The 25,872-nt window shown below is 37.9% G+C and overlaps 1 protein-coding gene across 1 annotated transcript in view; it reads left to right on the top strand.

Annotated features, from left to right (window-relative positions):
* Window positions 1-25,872, top strand: part of Pikfyve (phosphoinositide kinase, FYVE-type zinc finger containing) — a 122,143-nt gene that overhangs the window by 14,584 nt on the left and 81,687 nt on the right. The window contains exons 6-12 of the mRNA XM_004626718.2: window positions 7,363-7,570; window positions 8,497-8,586; window positions 17,728-17,866; window positions 19,937-20,094; window positions 21,577-21,688; window positions 23,257-23,404; window positions 23,921-24,088. Of these exons, the coding sequence (XP_004626775.1) occupies window positions 7,363-7,570; window positions 8,497-8,586; window positions 17,728-17,866; window positions 19,937-20,094; window positions 21,577-21,688; window positions 23,257-23,404; window positions 23,921-24,088 (1,023 nt within the window). The remainder of the gene's footprint in view (window positions 1-7,362; window positions 7,571-8,496; window positions 8,587-17,727; window positions 17,867-19,936; window positions 20,095-21,576; window positions 21,689-23,256; window positions 23,405-23,920; window positions 24,089-25,872) is intronic.

Genomic DNA, 25,872 nt, shown 5'->3' with positions numbered 1-25,872 from the left:
AGTGGAGATTTCAATCCATACTCAGCTGGCTCCAAGACAGAGTAGCACGTGGCAGAGGGCAACCATTCGTGGCTGTGGTAAAACAGCAAAGAGCAAGGGGAGGGGGTCGCAGCTGCAGCTTCTAGCAAGTTTCTCTCCTCTCCTTATGTTGTAATGCAGACAACCCCAGCGCAGGAGTAACCCTCACACCCATAATCCCCACATTGTATTATGAATTAATCACAGATTCTAGAGGGTGCCCCTTGACTGCATGAAGCCTTGGGGGGACACCTAGACACAAACTGTAACATTCCACCCCTGGCCCTCCAAAGACTCATGCACATCCCTCTATGCAAAAGACATTTTAGTCCATCTCTGAGAGTTGCCAGAATCCTAACAGTTTCAGCGTTGCTGAAAAGTCCAATTCCCAAGTCTCCAAGATCTAAGGCAAACTCTTAGCTGTGAGCCCCTGTACAAATGAAAAGTTAAATACTTCTAACATTCAGTGGCACAAGATAAACATTACCATTCCAAAGGTACAAACAGCAGGATACAAAGCATTGGGACCAAAGTAGGTCCAAAATCCAGAAGGGCAAACATTAAGTCCTGTAGTTCCACGTGGAACATCTGAAGCTATCTGTGGCAAATTGTTAGCTCCACGTGACTCCACCTCTAGGGTATTTCTGGTGGTATCACTCATGGCTTCTCTTTTAGGCCTGCTTTGTTCTCTCCTTGCAACTTTCCTTAGATGATCCACATTCCTGGCTTTTCCAAATTTCTGGGGTTTTCATTGCATGTTAGGCTTCTCACTCACTGCTTCACGTACTGTATTCTCAGAGGCACACTGCCTGGCTTCCCGAGCCTTGTTCTGAAATCTAGGTGGAAGCCTTCTTAATCTCAGAACTCTTACATTTTGCATGTGATACCAAGGCCTTCTGCCAGCTGGAACAGTAGCCAGGTTTTCTTCTCTCATGGCTGTAGGAGTTGAATGCCTGGATTACTGAGCACTCTGATACTGATTCTGAGGAGCAAATTCTCTATGATGCTGCCATTCTGGAACTTGGCCCTCTGTGGCTCTCTCCTCAAAGCAGTTTTGAGGCTGCAGTGGGTGTAGGCTTGCTTCTTGTGATGCCCTCAGGCTATCTTTTCTACTCTCCTGTTCCTCCACAATGGAGATCTTTTAACTCAATCTTTGCAGTCCACAGCTTTATTAGAGCTTCCTTTCTGGTGAAAGTCACCTTTTAAGCCATCCTGCTGGGCTGTTTGCTCTTGAGTCTCGATATAAATCTGACTAAAAGTTCCCAACAATAGCCATTGAGCCACTACCTCAACATTTAACTGCCTTGAAATTTCTTTTGCAAGATTAGTCAGTCTTTCACGCTTAATGTTAGTTTCATGCAGTCTCTGGACATGAGCAAAATGCAGACAAACTTTCTCCCAAGTGCTACCACACATCGTCTGGAGTCCACCAACCAGTGTAGTCCTTCTTCCCATAAGAATCCTCCACAGCCTGGTCACAGCAGGACTTCTGTCAGCCTTCTGGTCATGTAAGCTTTGACCAGACTCTCCCATACAGAACAACTGAAGACATTCCAGTGCTTCTCTTTTGGAATGTCTTCAAACCTCTCCTATCTCTTTCCATAGCCGTTCCCAAAGGCCTTGGACAATATGGTCAGGTATAGTCACAGCAACGACCCCACTTCTTGGTACCAAATTCTGTCTTAGTTACTTTTCTCTTGTTGCTGGGACAAAATGTCTGACACCTAAAATTAAGAAAGAAAGGTTTATTTTATGTAGCTTACAGTTAGAGGTTTCTGTCCATACATGGCTGGCTCTGAGGCACAGTGGCACATGGCAGAGGTACAACCATGGATTGGAAAACAGCAAAGAGCAAAGGAGGAGTAGCAGCTGAGGCCACTAACAAGTCTCACTTCCTCACATTTTATTCAGGCTACCTGCCCCAGAGTGGATGTGACACTCACACCTATAATCCCAGCATTGGACCATGAACTAATCACAAACTCTAGAAGCCACTGCAATGACTGCATGAGGCTTTGGAGGGACATCAAGACACAAACTATTACAAGCCCTGTTTATTTTTTATTATTTATTTATTTTTAAGCCCTGTTTTATTTTTTATTTTGATGCAGAACCTCACTAAGTTGTCCAGGCTGGACTCAAACTTGTGCACCTCCTGCAGGGTCCAGAATAGCTGGGGTTACAAGTGTGCACCATTATGCCGGACTCCTTATACGTATTGACTAGGTATATCTATAGGTGATATTTAGTGTATCTTTGTTACCATAGTGCACCATAGACTATCAGTCTTTTCTTTGCTAATAGTAGAAATAGTCATTAATGCCTTAAGATCTAATCTAGTTAGAGAACTGATTACAGAAATTAAAGAGTAATTCATAAAATTTATCTTTCTTTTTTTTTTAATGTGTTTAGTACAGGGGCTACAAGGTCTGTCTACACAGATTGGACTCAGTGAGCCTCTTTTCAGCCTCCTCAATGGCTGGGATTACAGGCGTGTGCCACCACACCCAGTCTCAATTGCTGTCTCAGCATACCCCAGGGGTGGGCCTGATGTGGCACACTGGTGATCAAACCCTGGTCCCTGCGCCTGTCCATTGACAGAAAATTTATCTTAAAATTCTGTTGTTTCAGGACCATTCTTGGTACCAAAATCTCTGTTCAAGTTCTTCAGGGAAACAAGCCATGCACATAAGGACCTATCTATCCATGTGTGTGTGTATGTGTGTGTGTACACGTGCACAAGGCATGTATGCACACATAGGTGCCTTCTACACACATATGGGAGGTGGGTATTTACATATATCTCAAGGAATTAATTCAAGTGATTGCAGTGGCAGGCCAGTCGGCTGGAAATTTCTTCAGAACTTCTGTTTTATAGTATTGGAATTTTTTTTTTTTTTTTTTTGTAAACTTTGTCCTTAAGGCCTTCAGATTAAGACTCATGTTATGAAGGGTAATTTGCTTTACTTAGAATCAACTGGTAATAAATGTTAATCACACCAAAAAAAACCTCAAAAAACAAAAAAAACTTTAGCTATGTTTTTTGACCAAACAGCTTATCTAGTCACGTTTACACAAAGTAATAACCACCTCAAATGAGATAATATGTGCTGGGCACAGTTACACATTGAGACCTTGAAGAAATGAAATGCCCAGAAGAATGCTTCCAGTAGAAAAGATTCGATAAATACGAAGCTGTTATTAGTAGCAGTAATGGGGTTAGTAGCAGTAATGTGTCTGCATTTGTCATGCAACTTTAAAAATTATGGATGTGTCTGTTGCCTGCTATAAACTGTGGTTCTCTGAGAGCAGGACTCTATTAGTCTTTGTATTCCCATTGTATAATACTTGAATATGTTCATTAGACCCTTGCTAATGAATGTTTCATGAAATGAAAACTTGTGATCAGGTAAAACAGTTAGCCTACATTGATTAGACAATTTTAGTTCTAATAGCTGACTGTTTAAGGGAGATTGTGATGCAAGAAAAAAGGAAACCTTTGTTATGGTAAGTTTTCTTTAGGTAGTAACTTTACTTCCTTACTGTAATTCTACTTTGGTTGGTTATTCTAGTACTTTGATTGGAGTTAATGTTTTTTTTAAGATGCTGTTTAGGTCCTGATTGAAGTGGGTATATTTTTTTTCTTTAGGTTTTGATAGATACTGTCTTTTAATTTGTGGAACTGGAAATTAATAATTTAAGAAGCTACATTTTATTCTAATTAGAATACTTATATAAGTTAAAAGGTATTTTATTTGTCTTAATGAATAAAAGGCAATTTATTATACTTGTATTGTGATAAGACCATATGTCTTAGTTACTCTTCTCTTGTTGCTGGGACAAATACCCAACACTCAAAATGAAGGAAGGAAAGGTTTATTTACCTCACAGTTACTGGAGGTTTCAGTCCACACTCAGCTGGCTCCAAGGCAGAGCAGCACATAGCAGAGGGCAGCAGCAAAGAGCTAGAGCACAAGGGGAGGGGTAGCCGCAGCTCAAGCAGCTAGCTTCTCTTCCCACCTTACATTGTAATGCAAATTACCTGCCCCAGGCAGGTGCAGCAACCACACCCACAGTAATCAATTACAAACTCCAGAAGTCACCCCAAGACTACATGAGGCTTTGGGGGGACACCTAGAAACAAAACCATAACACCACAGTGCAGTGAAGTTTTAGAAACTCTAGTGTCAATTAAATTTTTAATATTAATGGTAAAAATAATTAGGTTACATTGCTAACTTATTAGAAAAGCTTAGTCTTACTCTGCTCAGTGATGGGGTATTTCTTTTCTTTTTTTCTATATTTAGGACAGGGTCTACAGGGTCTCACTACAGAGATTGGACTACTAGTGATTTCGTGTTTTCAGCTTCCCAAATGCTGGGATTACAAGAATGTGCCACCATGCCCAATCTCCATTGCTGTTTTAGCGTGTCTCCTGGGCAGGGCTGGCACGGCACGCTGGGGATTGAACCCCAGCCACTGTGCTCTGCCTAAGCAGGTGCTTTAGTCCACTGAGCTATCAGGCTGGCCCCTTTGATGTATTTCTGAGATATACGTTACTAAACACTTTTGTCCTTCTACAAACAGTATATTACACAAATCTACATGGTATTGGTTAATGCTTTTAACGTGGTGGGGATTTTTGAGAATGAATCTTGCTGTGTACCCAGAGATCCAGGTTGTGGGCTTAAGCATTTCTGCTGCCTTATTCTTCTGCTTATCAACATGACCTCTTCATCAATCAAGAGATGGAGTAAACATGACCTGTGTGAGGGTGTTGCCAACATAGCATGATACACTGTTTTACAGTAAACTATTGTTTTTTATAAGGAGAAAGAGTACACTCTAAAATAATGATGGAAATGGTAGGATAGTGAAGGCATAAGCCAGAGGCAGTCATGTATTATCGCTGTCAAGTATTATATGCTACACATAATTGTGTATGGTATAATTTTTTTTTTAAGCTTGAATGAAGACATTTATTTGTAAAACCAGTTTCTGACAGAGTAGAGATTTTATCAGTAGATGGAAAACCAGTAGTCACTCCGTGGTCATAAGTGCACATTAGTGTAAGTCAGGGAGAGAACCAGGCAGACCGTGCTGCTGCAGATGACCTGTTTGGCTAACAGTCTGGCTAACAGGAAAGCAGAATGTCCTTTCTGCTTGGGAACACAGAAGCACTGAGATGTCCTGTGAGAAGGCAGTCTGGTTTGATTTCCTCAAAGTGATCAACCACAATGAGGGTCTCTCCCTCCTTTCTCTTCTGTACTTTGTTTGCTTCCAGCAGGTACCTGCCAAAGGCCTGCGTGGTCTTCTACCCTCCAGTGGGAGGGTGCAGAGACAGATGTCTGGGCCTTCTGAGCCACAGACAACAAAAACAAATAGTGCCAACAGCCATGCTCCTATAGGATATTTTTCTTCTTGTGGCTTCAGGGTTTTAGCTACATTTCCTTTGTGGGTAATGTTTTTGCTATGCTTCTGCTGAGCCATCCACTGTTTGGCCTCCATGGCTTAGGTTCTCTGAAAGGCTTTCTGAAAGGCTCTTGATCTCTGCTGGTCACCCTGACAGGAAGCAGGTATGGTGGCATGTTGCCACAGTGAGCAAGCAGTGAGGTACCACGCAGGGCCCGGGTTGCCTGCCTGTGTGGTATAATTTTATAGGACTGGTAGAGCATAGGTTGTTTATATCGCATCATCATGAACAGGTGACTAATGACAATACATTAGTTACAACTAGGCAATAAGGATTTTTTTAGGCCCATTATTAACTGGAAAGTTATTATCAGGCCATTCATTAACTGAAAATTCATGATGTGGCGTGTAACTTTGTATGATCTGCTTTTGTAGTGGCCAAATGTTTGAAATTGTACAGCAGATCTTGGTGAGGTCTCAGGCCTGATCTCAGTCTTCTTAGAGTACTGCACCCTGAGCCCTCTCCCAGTCTTGTTCTTCCCTCTTGCTGCTGTGGTTTAGAATTTGGAAGGCTTGGAACACAAGGGCCACCAGAGCGTGACCCACCTCCCTGTGCTCCAGTGCTCAGTGTCTGGGATATGTATGGAGGTGTTTGTGGTGGGCTAGGGTTAGAGCTAAATGGGTAGGGCTCTGGGTTCAATCCCCAGTACATGAAGGCATGCACACAGATGAACACATACACAAAAGTTTGGGAAAAACAGGATAGAAATGAAAACTTGTCTTTGGGTAGGACTGTATCCCTGAAAATACATTTAGAAGTATTAAGTAACCCTGTTTGTTCTGCCCATAACATTTCATTTCACTCACTCTTAAGAATGTCTTTAGTTTTTATCTGTATATATTACATCCTTTTTTTTTTTTTTTTTTCTTTTAAAGATAATTAATGCAGGGTCTACAAGGTCTCACTACACAGATCGGACTTGTAGTAATATTACATTGCTTTTAATACTGTATAAAAAGTTTTGCACCCTTCAGGACTCCATTCTTCAGGACTCTATAATAGAGACCTTAATGGTATTTTCTTCTTTACTTGAGGTCTAGGAAAAATGAATTGTATCACATTTTTGTTGATATGCTTTATTGAAAGTAGAATGTTTAGTATTCTTTGGTCAACTTTTTTTTTTCTTTTTTGAGACAGAATCTAGCTACATTGTTCAAGCTGACCTTGAACTCACTATGTAGCCCAGGCTGGCTTTGAATTTGAGCTTGATCCTGTTTTAGTCAGCAGAGTGCTAGGATCACTGTACCTAGCTGGTCAAATTTTTAAGTTTTTTTTGCAAATTTTTATTATTGGTAGTACATGTTTGCACTATGTGATATGACATTCACTGTGAATAGTTGGTGTATGTAGAGAACACACGTTCTTTTACTTTTCCGTCCTGAGAGTATTTGTTGAATAGGCAATAGAAGTCATTGAGATTTAGAATTTCTAATGTTTTCTATGAGAAGGAACATGCTCATAAGGTTTTTTCACTTTCCATTTGAATTTGGGTGCCTGGATTAATTTATTATGATGATTCTTAAAATAGATAACTGAACCAATCATAATATTTTACTCCTTTATTTTTTTAAATTTTTTTAAAGCAGAAGGGTTTTTTTTTTTTTGCTCCAAATGCCTTCAGGGCAGGTTTGGCTGGCTTGAGTTGTGGGAATCGAACCACAGCAACCTGAGCCTGAAGCAGCCACTTAAAGAGCTGAGCTAAGGGGTAGGCCCCCTATTTTACTCCTTTAAAAATGTCTGTTAGTAGGCTTTCCTTGAAGGCCTTTCTGTTATATTACCTATTAACCCAAAGATTTAAAATAATTTTGTTGAGTAATGTATCACTGATTTTACTTAATGTTCTTTCTTTTTTATTTATTTTTTTCTCCTAGGGGACCTGCGAGCTTGTACATACTGTAGAAAAATAGCACTAAGTTATGCTTATTCCACTGACAGTAATTCCATTGGGGAAGACTTGAATGCTCTTTCAGATTCTGCTTGCTCTGTGTCTCTCCTTGATCCGAGTGAACCCCGAACACCTGTTGGGAGTAGAAAAGCCAGTCGTAACATATTCTTAGAGGATGATTTAGGCTGGCAAAGGTACTATTACTAGAATATAATTTTACTTCTATTTGAGAAATATGGGTAGGGTTGTGACTTGTGAATATTTTTGGTTAACATTTATTTTATTTGTTCTCTGCAAATTCACTATTTTCTCCTATTTCCTTGGCTCACTTCCTGAATGATCACACATGTTTATGAACAGTGATGATGTTAAGTAGGTGAATCTAAGCTTCATGAGAAAAGAGAATTTCTTATTCTGGGTTTTGTTGTTGGCACCAAGAACAGTGCATGGCATGTGTTCATCCTAGAGTATTTGTTGAGTAGAATAGAAGTCATTGAGATTTAGAATTCCTCATGTCTTCTTTGAGAAAGAAGATGCTCATAAGATTTTTATTAACAGTTTCAAATGAAATTAGTTTTTTTTCTTTCTAAAAGGGCATCTCTTAGCTTTCTGTATCTCTAAATATGCTACAGTGCCTGGTAGTGGAAGGTACTATGAATTCTTATCACAGAAGTTACCTAGACTTTTTAAAACTTAAAAACTTAGATTCATTAGTTTCTGATTATTTATTCAGCTAAATAATTTTCTAAAGTATAATACCACATTTGGCTATATCAAAGAACTTAAAAGTTTTAATTAATGTTTTCCTGAAGAGTAATTTATTAGCTTTTAAGGGAGTGAGGAATAAGTGAATGATGTATTTAAACAGAAATAAACAATTTCTGTAGTCATCCATCCAACATTTCAGATACTTACAAGCTTTTATTATCATTCTTTTGGTGTTTTGTATACTTAAGATTAAAAGTTATGCATGTTTCACCTTAATTACAGGAAGATCAAAAATGGCCCATAACCTCGTTGTTACAGGCAAAAGATTTTAAAACTTTAAAACGTTTCATTGAAATAGGATTTCTCGCTTGCTATCCCAACTGATCTCAGTGTTTTACCATTTTCTTTGTAGTTTGATTCGTCCAGACTCCTCAAATTCCTCCCTTTCAACAAGACTTGTGTCTGTTCAAGAGGATGCTGGGAAATCTCCGGCTCGAAATAGGTAAACTGCCAAATAAAAGCACTGTATTCTGTGTCTTATTTTCATTTCTTTTTATAAGAAAAACAGATATTTTTGAAAAAGTAGGCTTCTTGTTGTATAATTTCCTAGCTCCGAATGATTTTTGTGCTAGTCAGCTGTCGCTTTCATTCAGGGGCTCTTTTCAGGATTCTCCACTGGTTTCAGATATCAGAACCTACAACACCACATGTCTTCCAGTTTGTTATAAAGACAAAGAGGATGTGAGAGAATGAGCCATATGGACATTTTGTGGAAGAGTTCCCCAGTTTTAGCAATTACGAGTAAGATTGCTATAAACATCTGTCTCAGTCACTTTCTTGTTGCTAAGGCACCTGACACCCACAGCTTACAGGAGGAGGGTTTTTTTTTTTTTTTTGTTCATGGTTCTTACAGGATTTAGTGTGGAAGCAGCCACTTAAAGAACTGTGCTAGGGCCAGGCCCCCAGGATTTAGTGTGTAGTCAGCTGCCTCTCAGGCAGGAAGTGTATGGGGAAGGAAAGCTGTTCATGTCACAGTGGAGAGCAGGCAGAGCCACAAGAAAAAAAGCCAGGGAACACACCCTCTTCATCTTGCCCCAGGGACCCACCTCCAGCTTTGCCCCACCTCCTAATAACTTTTAGCTTTAAACTCCTCTGTGGATGAACCTGCTGATGGAATCCATACCACCATGGTCAAATCTACTTCCAAAAACTCCACCTCTGAACATTGGAGGCTTTCAAAGAACACTTGGATCTAAGCCATCGCGACTTCTGTGTGCAAGTTTTCTGTTGATGTAGCTTTCAGTTCATTTCACTAAATACAAAGGAGTATGATGGCTAGATCACATTAAGAGCATGTTTTGTTTTTAGCATACAACCAAGTTTGTCATTTTGAAATTTTTAAAAAATGTATTTAGTACAGGGTTTCACTCTGCAGCTTGGATTTGTAGTGATCTTCCTGTTTTCAGCCTTTCCAGCGCTGGGACTACGGGCATATGCCACCATGCTTGGTTCGGTAGCTGGCTTAGAATGCCTGGGGGCACAGCGTGTAGTGCTGGGATCAAACCTCAGTCCCTGCACTTGCCTAAGCAGACACTTAGTCTACTGAGCTATCTCGCCGGCCCTGTCATTTTGTATTTATACCAGCATGAATGAGAGATGTGCCTTGCTCTGCATCTTTTCCAGAATTGCTGCTGCCAGTGTTTTGGATTTTGGTCATTGTAGCAGGTGTGTAGTGGTATCTCATCATTGCTTTAATTTGCTATTTTCTTACTATACATGAAATAGAGTATCTTTTCATGTGCTTACTTAATCAGTTACCTTTCTGTCACTCTGATAAAATACCTGATATAAAGAATTTAAACAGAGAAGAGATTTATTTTGGCTTACTTTTTTAGAGGTTTCAGTCCGAGGTCACTGGGCTTCATTGTTTCTGGAACTGTGATGAGACAAAGGACAAAATATACTGTTTAAAGGCATGTGCCTCTAACTAAGTTTTTCATCCTAAAGTTCTTGCTACCTCCTTGTAGTACCATCAGTAGTGTCAGGAACACAGGCCTAACCTAACACTTAGCATCTGTATGCTGTCTTTTTTTTTTTTTTCCCCCTGTATTTTAGAGAAAGGTTTACGGGGTGTTCAGGGTCTCACTGCTAGATCAGACTTGTAATGATTCTCCTGTTTACAGCCTCCCAAGTGCTGGGATTATAGGTGTGTGCCATCATGCCCAGTCTCAATTGCCCTCTCAGCGTGCCCTGGTAGGGACTGGCACTGCAGGCCCTGGGGATCAAACTCCCAACCCCTAATCCACTGAGCTATTTGACTGGCCCTGTGTGCCATCTTTGGTAATGTATCTGATAAAGTCTTTTGTCCATTGTATAATCATATTTATTTCAATTTTGAGGTTTTAAATTTTTTTTTTTTTTTTGGTAGGAGCTTTTTGTCTGATACATTTTTTGTAAATATTTTTTTCCATTGTATGGTGTGTCTTTTCATTCTCTTGACATTGTCCTTTGCAGGGCAGAAGTATTTAGTTTTTTTGGTTTTTTGAGACAAGAGTTTTTGCTATGTAGTTCAGGTTGCCTTGAACTGAAAGCAGTCCTTCTGCCTCAGCATCCCAGTGTTGGGATTACAAGTGTGTGACACCACATTTGGCCCAGAAGTATTTAATTTTAATGAAGTTCAGATTATCACTTGTTTATTTCATGGACTGAGTCTTGATGTCATCTCAAAAAAAAATCATCATATCAAGGGTCATCTAGGGCCGGGGAGATAGCTCAGAATAAGCACTGGCCTGGCAAGCTCAAGGTCCTGAGTTCAATCACCAGTACCACAAAAAACAAAACAAAACAAAACAAAGAAGGTTGTCTAAGTTTTCGCTCATATTTTGGTAGTTTTATATTTCTACATTTAGCACTTAGGTCTTTGATTCATTTTGGGTTAATTTTTGTGAACGATTTTAGGCCTTTTGTCTAGAATGTTATGTTTTGTTTTGTTGGTGTCTAGCTAGTCCAGCATCATTTACTAAAAAGAATATCTTTCAGTCTTTTGTATTTCCTTTGCTATTTTGCCAAAGATCAGCTCACTCTATCTGGGTCTACTTGTGGGCTTCTGCCTTATTGACTTGTTTATTCTTTTTATGAAAACCATATTGTCTGGGCAGGGGATATAGCTCAGCAGCATAGCACCTGCCTGGCAAATATGAGGTCTTGAGTTCAATTTTTAGTAAACAACATATTGTCTTGATAGTTATGTAGTCTGGCTGTATAATAAGTCTTGAAGTTGTATTAGTCTAGTTGTATTAGTCTTTTTGCTTCTTTTTCCCCCCCTCAACATTGTCCCATTTTGGGTGTTTTGTATTTCTTTATAATCTTTAGATTCTTTTAGTCAGTATCTGAAACTTATAGGGATTTGGAAGAAGATGTGACATTTGGCAGTGTTGAATCTTCCTGTTCATGAACATGGAATATCCATTTTTGATTTTTTCAGTAAAGTTTTGTATATTTTTCTTATGTATATCTTGTGTAGATTTGTTAAGTTTGAGCTGGGTGTGGTCACATTTGTAATCCCAGCAATGAGAAAGCTGTGTAAGGCAAGAGGATCACCATGAGTTTGAGGCCAACATGGGCTACATAGTGAGTTCAAGGCCAGCCTGAAGCACACAGTGAAAACCTGTCTTAAAAAAATCAAAAGCCAAAACAAAAATTCTCCCCCTAAATAAATTTTGCTAAATTTATAACAAAGTATTTAATTTTTTGAAGATTCTAATGCAACTGTTACATTTTTTAATTTAAAATTCTACCTGTTCATTGCTGTTATATATGAAGAGCAGCAACAAATGGACTAATACTGCCCAGTATGTGGTCTATATTGGTTCATGCTCCTCTTGAAATTGAGAAGAATGTATAATTCTTTTTTTACATTTTTTTGTCTTTGAGACATGATGTCACTATACAGTTTGGGCTGGCCTTGAGTTTACTTTGTAGCCCACGCTGGTCTTGAACTTGGAATGATCCTCCTGCCTCAGCTTCCCAAATGCTGGGATTATGGGCATGTGTGAAGCTTAATTATGCTTTGTATATGAAGTGGTTTGTATTACATCCAGTGCGCTGATGTTAGATTCTAGTTGCTCCTTACTGGTTTTCCATTTCCAATATCGTGTCTCTGATGAATGCTCCAGTTTTGCCTCGTGTTTTACGTGTTCTTTACTTTTTCTATAACACATTTAGCATATTGATCACAATTTTAAAAATTCCTGCAGCCCCTCAGATATGTAATAATACGTGGGGTGAAAGGAAATGTGTTTTAGTCTTGATTAGTTCTTGCACTGTGAACTTCATAGGCACTTCAGGTTTTTTTCTCCCCCTTAGGAGGAACAAGATGGATAGAGGAGGCTGGAGTTGGGAATTTCTCTTCTGCCACATGGAAAATTAGGAGGAACAAGATGGATAGAGGAGGCTGGAGTTGGGAATTTCTCTTCTGCCACATGGAAAATTAGGAGGAACTAGAGTTTGATGTTCCCCTACAAGAGGTTTAGTCTTTGGTATTTTACCTGGTTATTCTGCCTGGCAGAATAGTTTCTTTCTTAGAGCAGGACTTGTTAAGAACAGAACTCTGGCATAATTCTCTCTTTTTTTTTTTTTTTTTTCTTATTTTCCTCCAGGGAAGCTGGAGGGTATTTTTCTTTGATGTTTGTTGTGAGGACCTGCTGGAGCTCCTCAGAGTCAAATTCACGAGTAACATGCCTAATCCCCTTGCATACTTTGTCCTCTTAAGAGTTTTAAATCTCTCACACTTGTTCACATTGAGTCGCTAGGAATTTCCCAATTATACTTTAGGTTTTTGTACTCCAGTACAGTTCTCCAGGGTTATTTCTATTTGTGAGTTTCTGCTCCAGTAAATTGTGAATTTCTATATTATCCAGTCTGTGTCTCTACTGATTGGGTTCAGAGTTTGCTCTGTGACTCCATTTGTCTGATAGCTCTAAGAAAAGTTGCTCACTTTTCAGTTTAGCTTTTTAATTGTTATTAGGACAGAGTGAAGACTTTAAGATTCTTATATGTCAGATCAGAAATAGGAAATACTCTAGTATTTCAGTGTTTTCTCAGAACAGTCAAGTTCCCTTATATCATTGAAGTATAAATTCAAGGAATTGTAATGGCAGTAAATTTTGTAGAATTTCTTTTATTTTTGTACCTGGAATTGAACTAAGGACCTTGTGCTTTCCAGGCAGGCACTGAGCTATGTCCCCAGCCTGGTGACAAATTTTATCATCTAAATAGATTGTATTCTATTTTGGTTAGTTGTCCTAGTAATAGCCTTTGTACTAATTTCCCCCTAGTCTGTGATCCAGGCCAGTGTAAATTACAGTTGATTGTTATGTCTCTTGGACTTCATGCTAACAATTACTTTTCATGACATTAGTGTTTGTGAGGAGGACAGGTCAGTTGACTTAATCTGTTGGCTAAGGTTATGTCTTGGGTTTCTCCCTTGGAAAGTAAGGTTACTATATTTCCCTTTGTGATACATGAAACATGAGGGAGCTACTCTGAAACTACGTAAATATCATCTTCCTTACCAGTCTCATTACTTACTACCACCCATTTTATGGTTCTGCTCAAATCAGATATTACTATGATGACTATGATGGATTCAGAATGGTGACTTTTTATTTTGATGTTTTTTTTTTTGTTTTTGTTTTTGAAACAGGGTCTTATGTAGTTCAGGCTGGCCTTGTACTTACTATGTAGCCTAGGCTGGCCTTGAGCTCAAAGTGATCCTCTGCCTCAGCTTCCAGAATGTTTGGATTACAGGTGTATGCCACCACACCTGGCCAAAAGGTGTCTTCCATTCCTTATACACTTATTAGTGGACACTCTATGAAAGCTTTTCCTTATTGGGGAGTTTTGAATTTGGAGTTGAGGGGAAGCCATGATCTGAATTATGTTTGGAAAGTAACACCTTATTTTAAAAGAAGGCTGCTAAAAGAAAAAGCAACAGTAAATGCTGATGAGTGCCATTTAGTGAAAAAGGCAGGCTTGCAAAAACATCACAGTGTGTTTTCATCCAGTGTATTCACTGGATATAGCACTGTGTGACCTCTGCCTCTTGCCCAAAATAAAAATTGACCATGAAGGTAAGTATTTTGAGTGGATTCAGGACATTGAGGCAGCCATGACAGCTCAAGTAAAGATATTCATGAAAGAGAAGTTCTGGAGCTTCTTCAGAAAGTGGCAAGAATGATAAGTGTGCTTGAAGTCAGGGTTTATATTTTCAGGTGAATTTTACTGTTACAAATTTAAAAATATAAAGTACCATATTTTTCAACCACTCCTTGTATTTTGATTAAAGAGATAACAATTTGCTAATCATTTGCATGTAGGCCACTACAGAAAAAGCATCTAAGATGATTCAGGTTGTGGCTTAAGCAATTGGAAGAATATAATTGCCATGTACAGTACTATCTCAGTTCACAAACTCAGTTCTCTCCATAATTATCGTCTCAAATTGAACTGGATGAAAATTGAGTCAAATTTCTCCGTAAGATCAGTATTGAACCTAACCACTGAATTGGATTCAAATCTTGTCCAGCTTGGTTTGTGACCACAGTCATAGAAAGAATCATATGTGTGAACTGAGGCATCAGTGTATTAATATGGGGAAGATGGGATGTAACAGTGGTTTCAGGTGCATTGAACTTGAGATACCTGTTAGATATCTAAGAGAAGTTAAATAGGTGTATATATGAGTTCACACTGTAGGGGAGAGGTGCAGGCTGGAGATACAGACTTGCATGTTAACATGTGAATAGCATTTAAGGCTATGAACCTGGATAGAGATGACCAAGAGAATGTGAAAAGAGGAAATGTGAGCAAGTACAGAAATTGGCCAAGGGTAGAGGAACCAGAAATAGAGACAGAAATAGAGGGTGTTTATCTTACCAGCCAAGTGAAGAGTTTTCAAGGAGGGACAAGTTGTATTGCTAAGTAAAATGAGGTAACAATAACATTGGTAATAATAGGTTATTTGGATTTCATGCTAGAATGGAGAACAAGTGGAGATGAGAGTTTGTAAAAGCAGTGAAATACGTCAAAGGTGGGAGTCACAGTTTTGTAAAAGATAAGATGAATCAGCAATATTTCTATTGGCATGCACACACCATTACACAGATAATTTACAGTGTTTCACCATGTGTTTTGAATTAATGCTAAGATTCATCTTTAGGAGAGATGTAATTTAGTTAGTGAATGCTATTTCTGTCTATATATTTCTGTTTTGTTTTTTGAGATAGGATCCTGCTGTGTAGTGCATGCTGCCCTTGAGCTCACCTATGTAGCCCAGGGTAGCCTCATACTTATGGCAGTTCTCCTGTCTCAGACTCCTCAGTGCTCAAAATATAATTTTAATTAGCATTCTTGCCATTAGTATATTTATCAGAGCTTTTTGTTTTTATTATGTATTTGGTATAGGGTCTCACTATGCAGCTTGGACTCATAGAGATCCTTCTGTTTTCAGTCTTCCCAGCACTGGGATTACAGGTGTGCACCACCATGCCTGGACCTGTATCAGAGCTTTTGACAGCAAAATTAGTTTATTTTTATTGCTATTTTAGAATTCTTGCAGGGTTGTTTAGAATGTTAGAGGAGCAGGATGAAAGAATTAAAGTCTTCATTGGAAGAGAAGTTTAAGGGGCTGGGGAGATAGCTCAGTAAGGGCCTGAATTCATTCCCCAGTTCCATTAAAAAAATAAATAAATAAATTAAATGAGTAGGATATAATGAACTTTACTAAAAGAATATGTCAGAAAATGAATGACTATTTTTACTAAAAGACTATCTCAGTGTTCCCCATTAACTATTGACTTTCTGCTAAAGTTATGAATACTTTCCTAAATTAGTAGTACCATTATACTAGAAAGAGGATGTTATTTTTTCAGTTGAAACTTAGGTTTTTTTTTTTTTTTGTGGTACTGGGGATTGAACTCAGGACCCTGTGTTTGCCCAGCAGGTACTTATTCTACTGAGCTATTTCCCCAGCCAAGAGTTAGTTTTGAATGGCAGCCCTTAATTGATTACTTGAGTTACCCTAGACAAACTATTTGTTAAGTTTTGATTTATCTGGCAAAATGGAGCTAACATCTATCCTACAGAATGGTGTGACAAGTAAATGAGAAAATGTATATTAGTGGTTGAGTTACATAGTGTGTAGCACAGATGCTTCTGCCTTTTTTAAGTGGAAACTAAAATTTTATTTTTAATAGATGCTAAATGTCTAGCTATACATATATATATATATATATTTTTTTTTTTTTACTACAGGGTCTACATGTCTCACTACACAGATGGGACTTGTAGTGATCCTCTTGCTTACAGCCTCCCAAGCTCTGGGATTACAGGCATGCGCCAACACACCCAGGCTTTAAAATATTTTTAAAAAAATTAAAACATCACTTCTTGTGATACTCTATTTACAAGTTATTTATTTATTTATTTTAAAATTTTTTATTTGTTTATTTAGTGTGTGTGGCCAGCTCAGCCCACCAGGGGGCGGGGCTGGGTGGCATGTGGTGCTGGGGGATTGAACTGTGGTCCCTGTGCTTTGCTTAGCTTAGCTTGTTCTAAGTAGGTGCTTTAGACCACTGAGCCATCTCACCAGCCCCCTACAAGTTATTTTTTTGATGAAGCAAAATTATGCATTTTTAAAAATGTATTTGATACAGGGTCTCACTATGCAGTTTGGACTTGCAGTGATCATCCTGTTTCAGCCTCCACAGCTCTGGGATTTCAGGCATGTACCACCGTGCCAGGTCTTGGTAGCATGCCTGGGGTGGGGCCAGCATGGCATGTGGTAATGGGGATAGAACCCGGGTCCTTGTGCGTGCTTAGGCAGGCGCTTAGACCATTGAGCTATCTCTGTGGCACCCTGGATATTTATATTTATACTGTATAATGAGATAAAAACAAATTTCTACTTATATTTTGTTGTTGATCAAATAAAAAAATAATAAAAATTGAGGCTGTTTTAAATTCTTTTTGGAGGATGCGGAGTGCTTTGCATTAGAATTCATTCATATGCTACATAATCAGACTGACTACAAGATAAAATGAGTCTTAGCTTCTTAGCTTCTAGGGAAGTGCAGAAACAGGAGGCACGCTGGATTTGGCCTTCGGCCAGTTTTTTGACCCTATAGAAGATGATTTCAACATTTACTTGTTAGTGTTTATCTCATGTTTAGTATTTTTAATAGTTTGTGCTCATTTCCTTTGAACTAATATTAATACATGGACAATATAATTTTCTTTCTGTACTTTCCATAACTATTTTCATTAACTTTATTTCCAAGTAGTTTTGTTTTTTAAGCTACAAGAAAAGTTATTTGAAGATGAAAAAAGAGATGACAGACAGCTACTCAGAATAAGAAGGGAGAATTTGAAAGTGAATTGCTCCTCAGTGTAATTTTAGATTCACCAAAAAATTGCAAATATATTACCATTTCTGTGCATTCTTTCTTAGTTATAAAGTAAATCATCATAATTGCTTTTAAAAATACCCTCAATAGTGGTAAGAAAACATTTAAGTATGACATTACACTGTAATTCTATTGATGAAAAATTTATGATCTTGATTACTGTTTATTTTCATTTCTAGATCAGCCAGCATTACTAACCTGTCACTGGATCGTTCTGGGTCTCCTATGGTACCTTCATATGAGACATCTGTCAGTCCCCAGGCTAACCGGATGTATGTGAGGACAGAGACCACTGAGGATGAACGCAAAATTCTTCTGGTACCAGTCCAGTGACTTTGACCTGTTGCTAGCTTTGAGTGTAAAGAATGTTGATTTCACTGAGTTTTTTTTAAAGAAACAAACAAAACAGCATATCAGTTTAGCAGAGAAGCTCTGTGTAGTGGCTCATGACTGTAATCACTGTATTTGGGAGAGGCTGAGGCAGGAGAATTGCTACAGGTTTAAGGCCAGCCTAGGCTACACAGTGAGTTCAAGGCCAGTCTAAACTACAGAATGAGACTGGCTGGAAAATAACTAGCTTAACTTTTTACTGTGGTTATCTGAGAAATTGATCAAGTATTCTTTTGTAGTCACTGCATTAATGTTTTCTTTGCCTCTTTCATCTGGCAACATCAAAATTCAGTTGCCTGTGTAATACCAGAATTTTTTTAGTTCGGCCCAGCCTGCTATTATTTAAACTTTAAAACATGTTTCTCATACATATGGAAAACTTTTCAGATATTTAATTTTTTTAAATTAAATATGTTAAATAAGAGAATCAATTTTTTTTTTACTTATATATAATATACTCTATTCAATCTTGCGAGTATATGGTTTCTACATACAATTTAAAAGGTAGAAATCAGATCAGTGGAAATGTTTTAAAACCAAATGGCTTCAATTTAACTTCAAAGGATGGAATACTTTTGGATAGACAGTAAGCAAAGTGAATCTTACTAAAAAGTGAGAGGAAAGGTAGAATTAAGGATAAATGTGGCATTTTTCTTTGGCTAAAGTGTGATTATTGGGCTGGGGAAATGGCTCAGTGGAATAAGTGCTTCCCTGGCAAGCACAAGGGCCTGAGTTCAATCCCTGGTTCTGAAAAAAAAAAAAAAAAAAAAATGGGAGAGAGTGAAAGTTGGAGCTGTGGGCAGTGACAATGGGAAATTATTTGGGACTACTCTATGGCAGGTAATGAACTCATTCCTTATTCATAAGTTTATTTTTTTTGATTTTTTATTTTATTGAGAAATAGCAATGAGTTTCAAAACAGGTTAGTAGGACAGTTACAATAATTAATATATTACATGTTGTTGTATTCATAGTAGTTATTCAGAGTACAAGATGCAGACATCATATCTTGTCTAAACACTACTAGTATAAATCTTTTTTCTTGACTGACCTTGTCAGATACAGAAGTTACATTTTTTGTTATATATGTCTTGGTCTTAACCATCCAGTAGAAAAGTATAAACACAAGGTATAAAAAGTAAAGCCATATTAATATGCTGAGCTATAAAAGACTCAAGTCAACACTTCTGACATTGCCAGTTCTGCTAGTAACCCAGTACTATTATGGACTCTGGGCTGTATTGGATTATTTTGCTGAATTCATGTACCTACAATATGTGAATGGCAGTGGAACACCCATCTCTGACAAAACTGAACAAAAAAGGGGGATATAAATGAAGGTCCATTTTGTAGTAAAAAAAAGATATATATCTGTATATACAAAATAGGATAGATATACAGCTACTTTCTCTTAGTTCTTCCTAAGTTTAAATTTGTACTTATTGAGCAGTGTTGAAAGGTTTTAAGACTTTTCCTTAGAAAAATTCTGACAGTCGAGTATACAGGGTGAGAGTGATTAGAATTTGGTATAGCAAAAGCTGCTAAAAACAGTTTAGAGTTGTATAATTGGCTTTTGTCTCACAGTATTTGCCCCATCCCTAACGGATATATTTTGCACTTAACTAGGAGACTTATGATATGTATTACTGACTGAAAAGATAGTACCTGGGAAAATTCTCAAGGGAAAAGTTATGTTTGGAATTAGATGCGTTAAGTTCAGACTGTTTTCATATATGTTTCATAGTAGTCTTAAGTTAGCTGCTATAAGAAATCCCAATCAACATTTCTTTTATGGGGCTGGGGATATAACTCAGTAGAATAAGCGCCTTCCTGGCAAGCACAGGGTCTTGAGTTCGATCCCCTGTACCACACACACACACACACACACACACACACACGTGTATTTCTTTTATGACTCTAATAATCATAGGAAAGCATATGAAAAGGTGTATTGCATTTTTCTCAGGAATAATTACTTGCTTTTTAATATGATTATAGGACAGTGTTCAGTTAAAAGACCTGTGGAAAAAAATCTGCCATCACAGTAGTGGGATGGAGTTTCAGGATCACCGATACTGGCTGAGAACCCATCCCAACTGCATTGTGGGAAAGGAATTAGTCAACTGGCTAATTCGCAATGGGCACATTGCTACAAGGTATTGTGAGCCTAAGAAGGAAGTTTTGATATTATTTATTAATTTTTAAATTAATTTTTAAATAGGACATGTATTTGAAGATGTAAGGTAACATTTCTTTGTGTTAGGCTGCCTTTTTTTTTTTTTTTTTTGTTAGTGTATTTGATAGTTTGGGGAACTAATTATCAACCCTCCTTCCGAGTTTTAACTAGTAGAAAATAACTTGTAAGTTACTTAATGAGCATTATAATTTACCTTATTGAAAGCAGAAGTAATTCTCAAAATATAAAACTCTCTGATAAATCAAGAATGTAGTTCAAGTCTAAGGTCAGAGGGTTCTCCTGCTATTATTTTCTAGTCACAGTACAGACACTGCAACCTGTGTTGAGAAGGGGCCATTAAAACACATACAGAGAATAGCAGGGAAGGTAGTTGCCTTTCAAGGTAATATATCCCCAGTCTCTATGGCTTGTTCAAATGAGCTGCTTTTCTTTCATAGGATGTAACAAACAGCCAAACAAGTAAGTTAGAAAGGGAAGCCTGGGGTTCCAGTTTTGGTGTATTTCTTTTTAGTTTTAAGAATTTTGACAAATTATCCATACTTTTGAGATGAACCTCAGTTCTTATGTGAGGGAAATATTTTGGTCCTGTGAATAAATTGTGGAGATGAAAAAAATGTTAGCTTAAGTTCTTTACAAATTGTGACAAACCGTATTATACCCTGTTATATGTTTCATACATATAATTATTATTACTCTTTCTTTTTTTTTTTTTTTTTAGGGAAAGGTCTACAGGATGTTCAGGATCTCAATACTGTATCGGACTTGTAGTGATCTGCCTGTTTACAGCCTCCCAAAAGCTGGGATTACAGGCGCGTACCACCATGCCCATTCTCAGTTGCTGTCTCAGCACACCCTGGGTGTGAGGCTGGCAGATCAGGCCCAGAGATCGAATCCCTGGCCCCTGCACCTGCTTGCATGTGCTATAATCGGCTGAGCTATTTGGCTGGCCCTATACATATTATTTTATATGTAATATTTGGCATTGTCTTCTCATCAAGATTAAAAGCTCTTTGAGTAAAGGAGCCATACTGTTTTCAGCATTTTTTCACTCTTCTGTTACCAACAGAGTGTACCTGGGTGTGGTGGTGCATTCCTGTAATCCTAGTACTCAGGAGGTTGAGGCATGAGAATCATCATGAGTTCAAGACCAGCCTGAACTCCATACAGAGACCCCCATCTCAAAAAAATGGTGTACATGTATTATGTAATCAATAAATAAATTCTTGATACAGTTAAAGTTAGGTTTTGTTAGGATGTATTGCCAGTAGGTTTTTTTCCTTCACTATGGTACCTAGAATAATTTTATAATTTGCTTCATATCTTTCTTATTGTATCCTTTATTTATCTAAGAACCATTTGAAATTACAACTCTGATCATCACTGAAGAAAAAAATATCTTGTACCTGTAAAATTACTCTGACTTTTAATTGGTTTTATTCAGGGCACAAGCTATAGCAATTGGACAGGCCATGGTGGACGGGCGCTGGCTGGACTGTGTGAGTCACCACGACCAGCTCTTCCGGGATGAGTACGCGCTGTACAGACCACTGCAGGTAGTGCTCAGTGTTTACTGCTGCTCAGAACGTGGCAAGCTTTTTTTAAATTGTCCTTCACCACAGGGAATAAAAAGGAGGTGAATTGCTGAAAGATATCTTTTGTAAGGTGATTTTTCTGCTGTTTGAGGAAAGCGAAAACTTTTCTTTCACTGTTGGGGAAGGAACTGAGGGCCTGGTGCACACTACAAGTGCTCTACCACTGCCTAGCCCTACTGCTGTCTTTTTTGCTTTTTCTCCTCTTCCTACTCTTCTTCTTGTTCCTTTCTTCCTGTTTTTTAAACAATGTTTTTGATTTAGTAAATAGCAGTAATATTTTTCATTTTATTCCTTTGGTGTACCTTTGTTTAACCTTGGGATATAATGATTTCTTGTCATTTAATTTTAATGGATTTTAGCTTTACTTTATCTGTGCTTTTATTTATTTTTGTATTTTAGGGAAGGGTCTATAGGGGGTGTTCAGGGTCTCACTACTAGAAAGGACTCTTAGTGATCTGCATGTTTACAGCCCCCAAAGAGCTGGAATTAAAGGTGCGCGCTACCATGCCTTGTCTCAATTGTTGTCTCAGTGTGCCCCGGGGGCAGGGCCAGCAGGGCAGGCCTGGGGATTGAACCCCTGGCCCCTGTGCCTTCTTCTAGGCGCTTTATTCTGCTGAGCTATTTGGCTGGCCCTATCTGTGCTTTTAGAATTAAGAAAGCATGACATATACATGACAGAATGATTGAAAAGATTTCATATTACTTACCAAAATGGATTTTAACTCTAGTCCTGTTTATAGAAATAAATATCTAAAAAGAAAAGAAATAAATTATCTTTTTTTTTATTTTTTTAATTTAATTTTATTTATTTATTTATTTTTTAATTTTATTCATTTATTTATGTGTGTGTGTTTGGCCAGCTCAGCCCACCAGGGAGCAGGGCTGGCTGGCATGTGGTACTGGGGGATTGAACCACGGTCCCTGTGCTCTGCCAAGCTTGTTCTAAGTAGGTGCTTTAGACCACTGAGCCATCTCACCAGCCCTCTTTTTTGATTTTTAGAGGAATGGAAATTACTTAAAGCCCGAATTTTTAAAAAGATTATGCTTCTTTTTCTCTTGGTGTGGTTACAAATATATTTAAAGATAATATATATAGGACACTTTTGTGAACTAAAATTGGAAACTCAGTAGTAGACAAAGAACTTCAGAGATGTGTTTGAGGTAATATTATCATACAATTATTTTCCAAGGTTTGTCCTAGAATTGGTCCAGGTTAGACTAAATTAAAAGCTATCTTCACACTTAGGACTTAAGAGTGAAATGGAACACTGTAAAATCTATATCACAGAAAATATTTTATCCATAATATGCTACCTAAGCCTTCTAGTTAATGAAAATTATGTTAAGAGTAGAATTGTAAATTTGATGCTCTTGTGTAGTTTAGTTTTTATATAAGTTTACTTTGGTTCTAAGTTTACTGTCATTAGATTTGTAGAAGTATTGGGCCACAATATATGTGTGGTGTGATAACCTCAGTGTTGTTGCTGTTGAGATTAATTGCTTGGATTTTTCTTGATCTTTTCTCTCAGAGTACAGAACTTTCTGAGACACCTTCTCCAGACAGTGACTCGGTGAACTCTGTGGAAGGTCACTCGGAGCCATCCTGGTTTAAAGACATTAAGTTTGATGACAGTGACACAGAACAGATAGCTGAAGAAGGTGATGATAATCTGGCTAGTGAGTTTGATTTTCTAACATTTTAGGTTTTACGGGTATGTACATAGGATAAAATGAATGTCTTGTTTATTCAAGTGATTCCTAAACTTACGGCGCCTACTATATGTAAACATCTGGTAGCAATCCTTGTTTTAGATACAGTATTTTCTTAAGAAACCAACTTGGTAGGCAACTGAAATTTCCAGATGTTACTGTAGTATATAGTTTGCAGCAGCTTAAAAATAACTCTGAGCTAATAATATTGCAGCGACTTTCTCACCTCTTCACTATGATGTCAGACTTCTCTCTTTGCAGAACCTCCAATATATTTATTTTTCAAATTGATTTTATATTTAACTTGTTCAAAATTTATATGTTTACACAAGTACATGAAAATACTGTATCCATTTTGGTATTGCACATTGGGCTTGTATATTAAAAAAAAACAATTTTTCTCCTTTCCTCCAATATCCTGATAAAACCCATTTTTACTCCCCTCCTCTCCCTGTATTTCTTTCCCCTCCCCAACATTAAAAGATTCTGCCAGTCCTAGCAAGCGCACCTCAGTCAGCAGTTTCCAGTCCACAGTGGACAGTGACTCAGCCGCTTCTATCAGCCTGAACGTGGAGCTGGACAACGTGAACTTCCATATCAAGAAGCCCTCCAAGTACCCACATGTGCCCCCTCACCCTGCTGACCAAAAAGGTAGGAGGTAGTCACTATCTGGAATCCAGACAAGCTGGAGATCTGGGCATAGGACCTTATGCCAGCCTATCCTTCTGGCTTCCTCTGTCCCATGTGGCTGAAAGGAATTGGTATAGATTTTGATCCGCCCTTTCTGTTTTCCCAGCACCTCCTCCCCGTCCCTTAATCATTTGGTTCCTTGTATTTTTTGTTTTCTCCCTCAGTACCACCATGTCCAGTTTAAAGCTTACAGTCATTAAAAGGAGCTGTATCTGACTATTGTTCCCATAATGTGCAACTTCCAAGGTGGCATTTCTTTGCATTTATAACATGGATGTTCTGCTCTAGTTTTTTTCTCTTTCTTCATTTAACATTTTAAAGCCTGTTTGCCTGTGCTGTTTTGCAGTAACATAGCGTATCTCTAAGCCTGTTCAGTTGCTTGAACTAGATTGGGGGAAATCACACATTTAAAAGTCTAGTAGTATTTAAGAGGCCCATTATAAATATAGTATATTTACTTTAAAATTTTTTATCTAATACAAAATGAATTATATGTAGTTATTTTATTTGATGCTTTAGTTTGCCGATTAAAGGCCTTATTTAAGTTGTTTGGTAAACAATGAAAAACAAGGAGTAGATCACTTCTAAAATCTAAGATAGTGGCATGTAAGGAACAAAGTGCCTTGGTAAAAAATGGATGATGAAGTTCACATTGTTGTATGTTTTAGAAACTAATTTAAATTATGCCCATAATGTGGTGTTACATAAAAAGCAAATTGAGTGAGTGAATAAAGAGGGAGCCTATTTTGTATCACAATAATTTTTCTTTTTTTGGTGCCAGGAATTGAACTCAAGGCCTTGCACTTGCCAGGCAGGTGTTGTACCACCCAGCTACATCCCCAGTCCTTGTGACATAATAATTGAAAAATTGTTTTACAGATGAAGCATATTATTCCATGATTTTACCTACAGTTTGAATTTGAAACTTTCTATAAATTATCTCTTAACTTAGATCAGAAATGCTTGTCTAATTCTTTGCTATGTTAGCCCAAAGATAACAGAAACAAGATTTTGAACTTAAACACCTAATATTAAAATAATTTGAGAAAACATTTTTACCACCAATTTCTTTTTATTGTTAGTATAAGTTATCAGTATGTCATAAAATGTCACTGAGTTAGAAAAATGAAAGGGTGTGTCTCATCTAGAAATAAGGAATTTAGAGAGGATGGGAAAGGAGATGTGTCTAGCAGTGAACTTAGAAAAGATACACATCTTAATGAGTATTCTCAGAACAGGAATTGGAAAAATAATGGAGACTGTGGGCAAGCATGAAAGGACAGTGAAGCTGATGTGGCACTCATGTGATACTTTACTGTAGGCTGTGATTACTAATGGAAAGCATTAGGATGCTCTTAACTGTAAACATGGAGATACAGGGCAGTGTGTGTAACAGGATGGCTGTGCACTGTTCACACTTGTTGGCAGTTCCATGTTGCTGAAAGCAACGTGTAAAACGCATATGTACCTCACTGATGATTTCCTTCTTGGGACATTAAGGAAATTTTGAAAATCTAGAAAGTGCTCTGTCGGGCTGGGGAGATGGCTCAGTAGAATAAGCGCTTCCCTGGCAAGCACAAGGGTCTGAGTTCAATCCCTGGTTCCACCAAAAAAAAAAAAAAAAGAAAGAAAAAAAAGAAAGTGCTCTGTCATTGTAGAATTCATAATGCTGAAGGATGGGCTGCTGAACATGGTCACACCTTTACTTGAGAAAACCTAACTTCAGACTGGAGTGAGAAAAGAAT

Source organism: Octodon degus, unplaced genomic scaffold (genome assembly GCF_000260255.1).
Source record: "Octodon degus isolate 3935 unplaced genomic scaffold, OctDeg1.0 scaffold00016, whole genome shotgun sequence".
Lineage (NCBI taxonomy): Eukaryota > Metazoa > Chordata > Mammalia > Rodentia > Octodontidae > Octodon > Octodon degus.
This window is presented reverse-complemented; position numbering and strand designations above follow the sequence as displayed.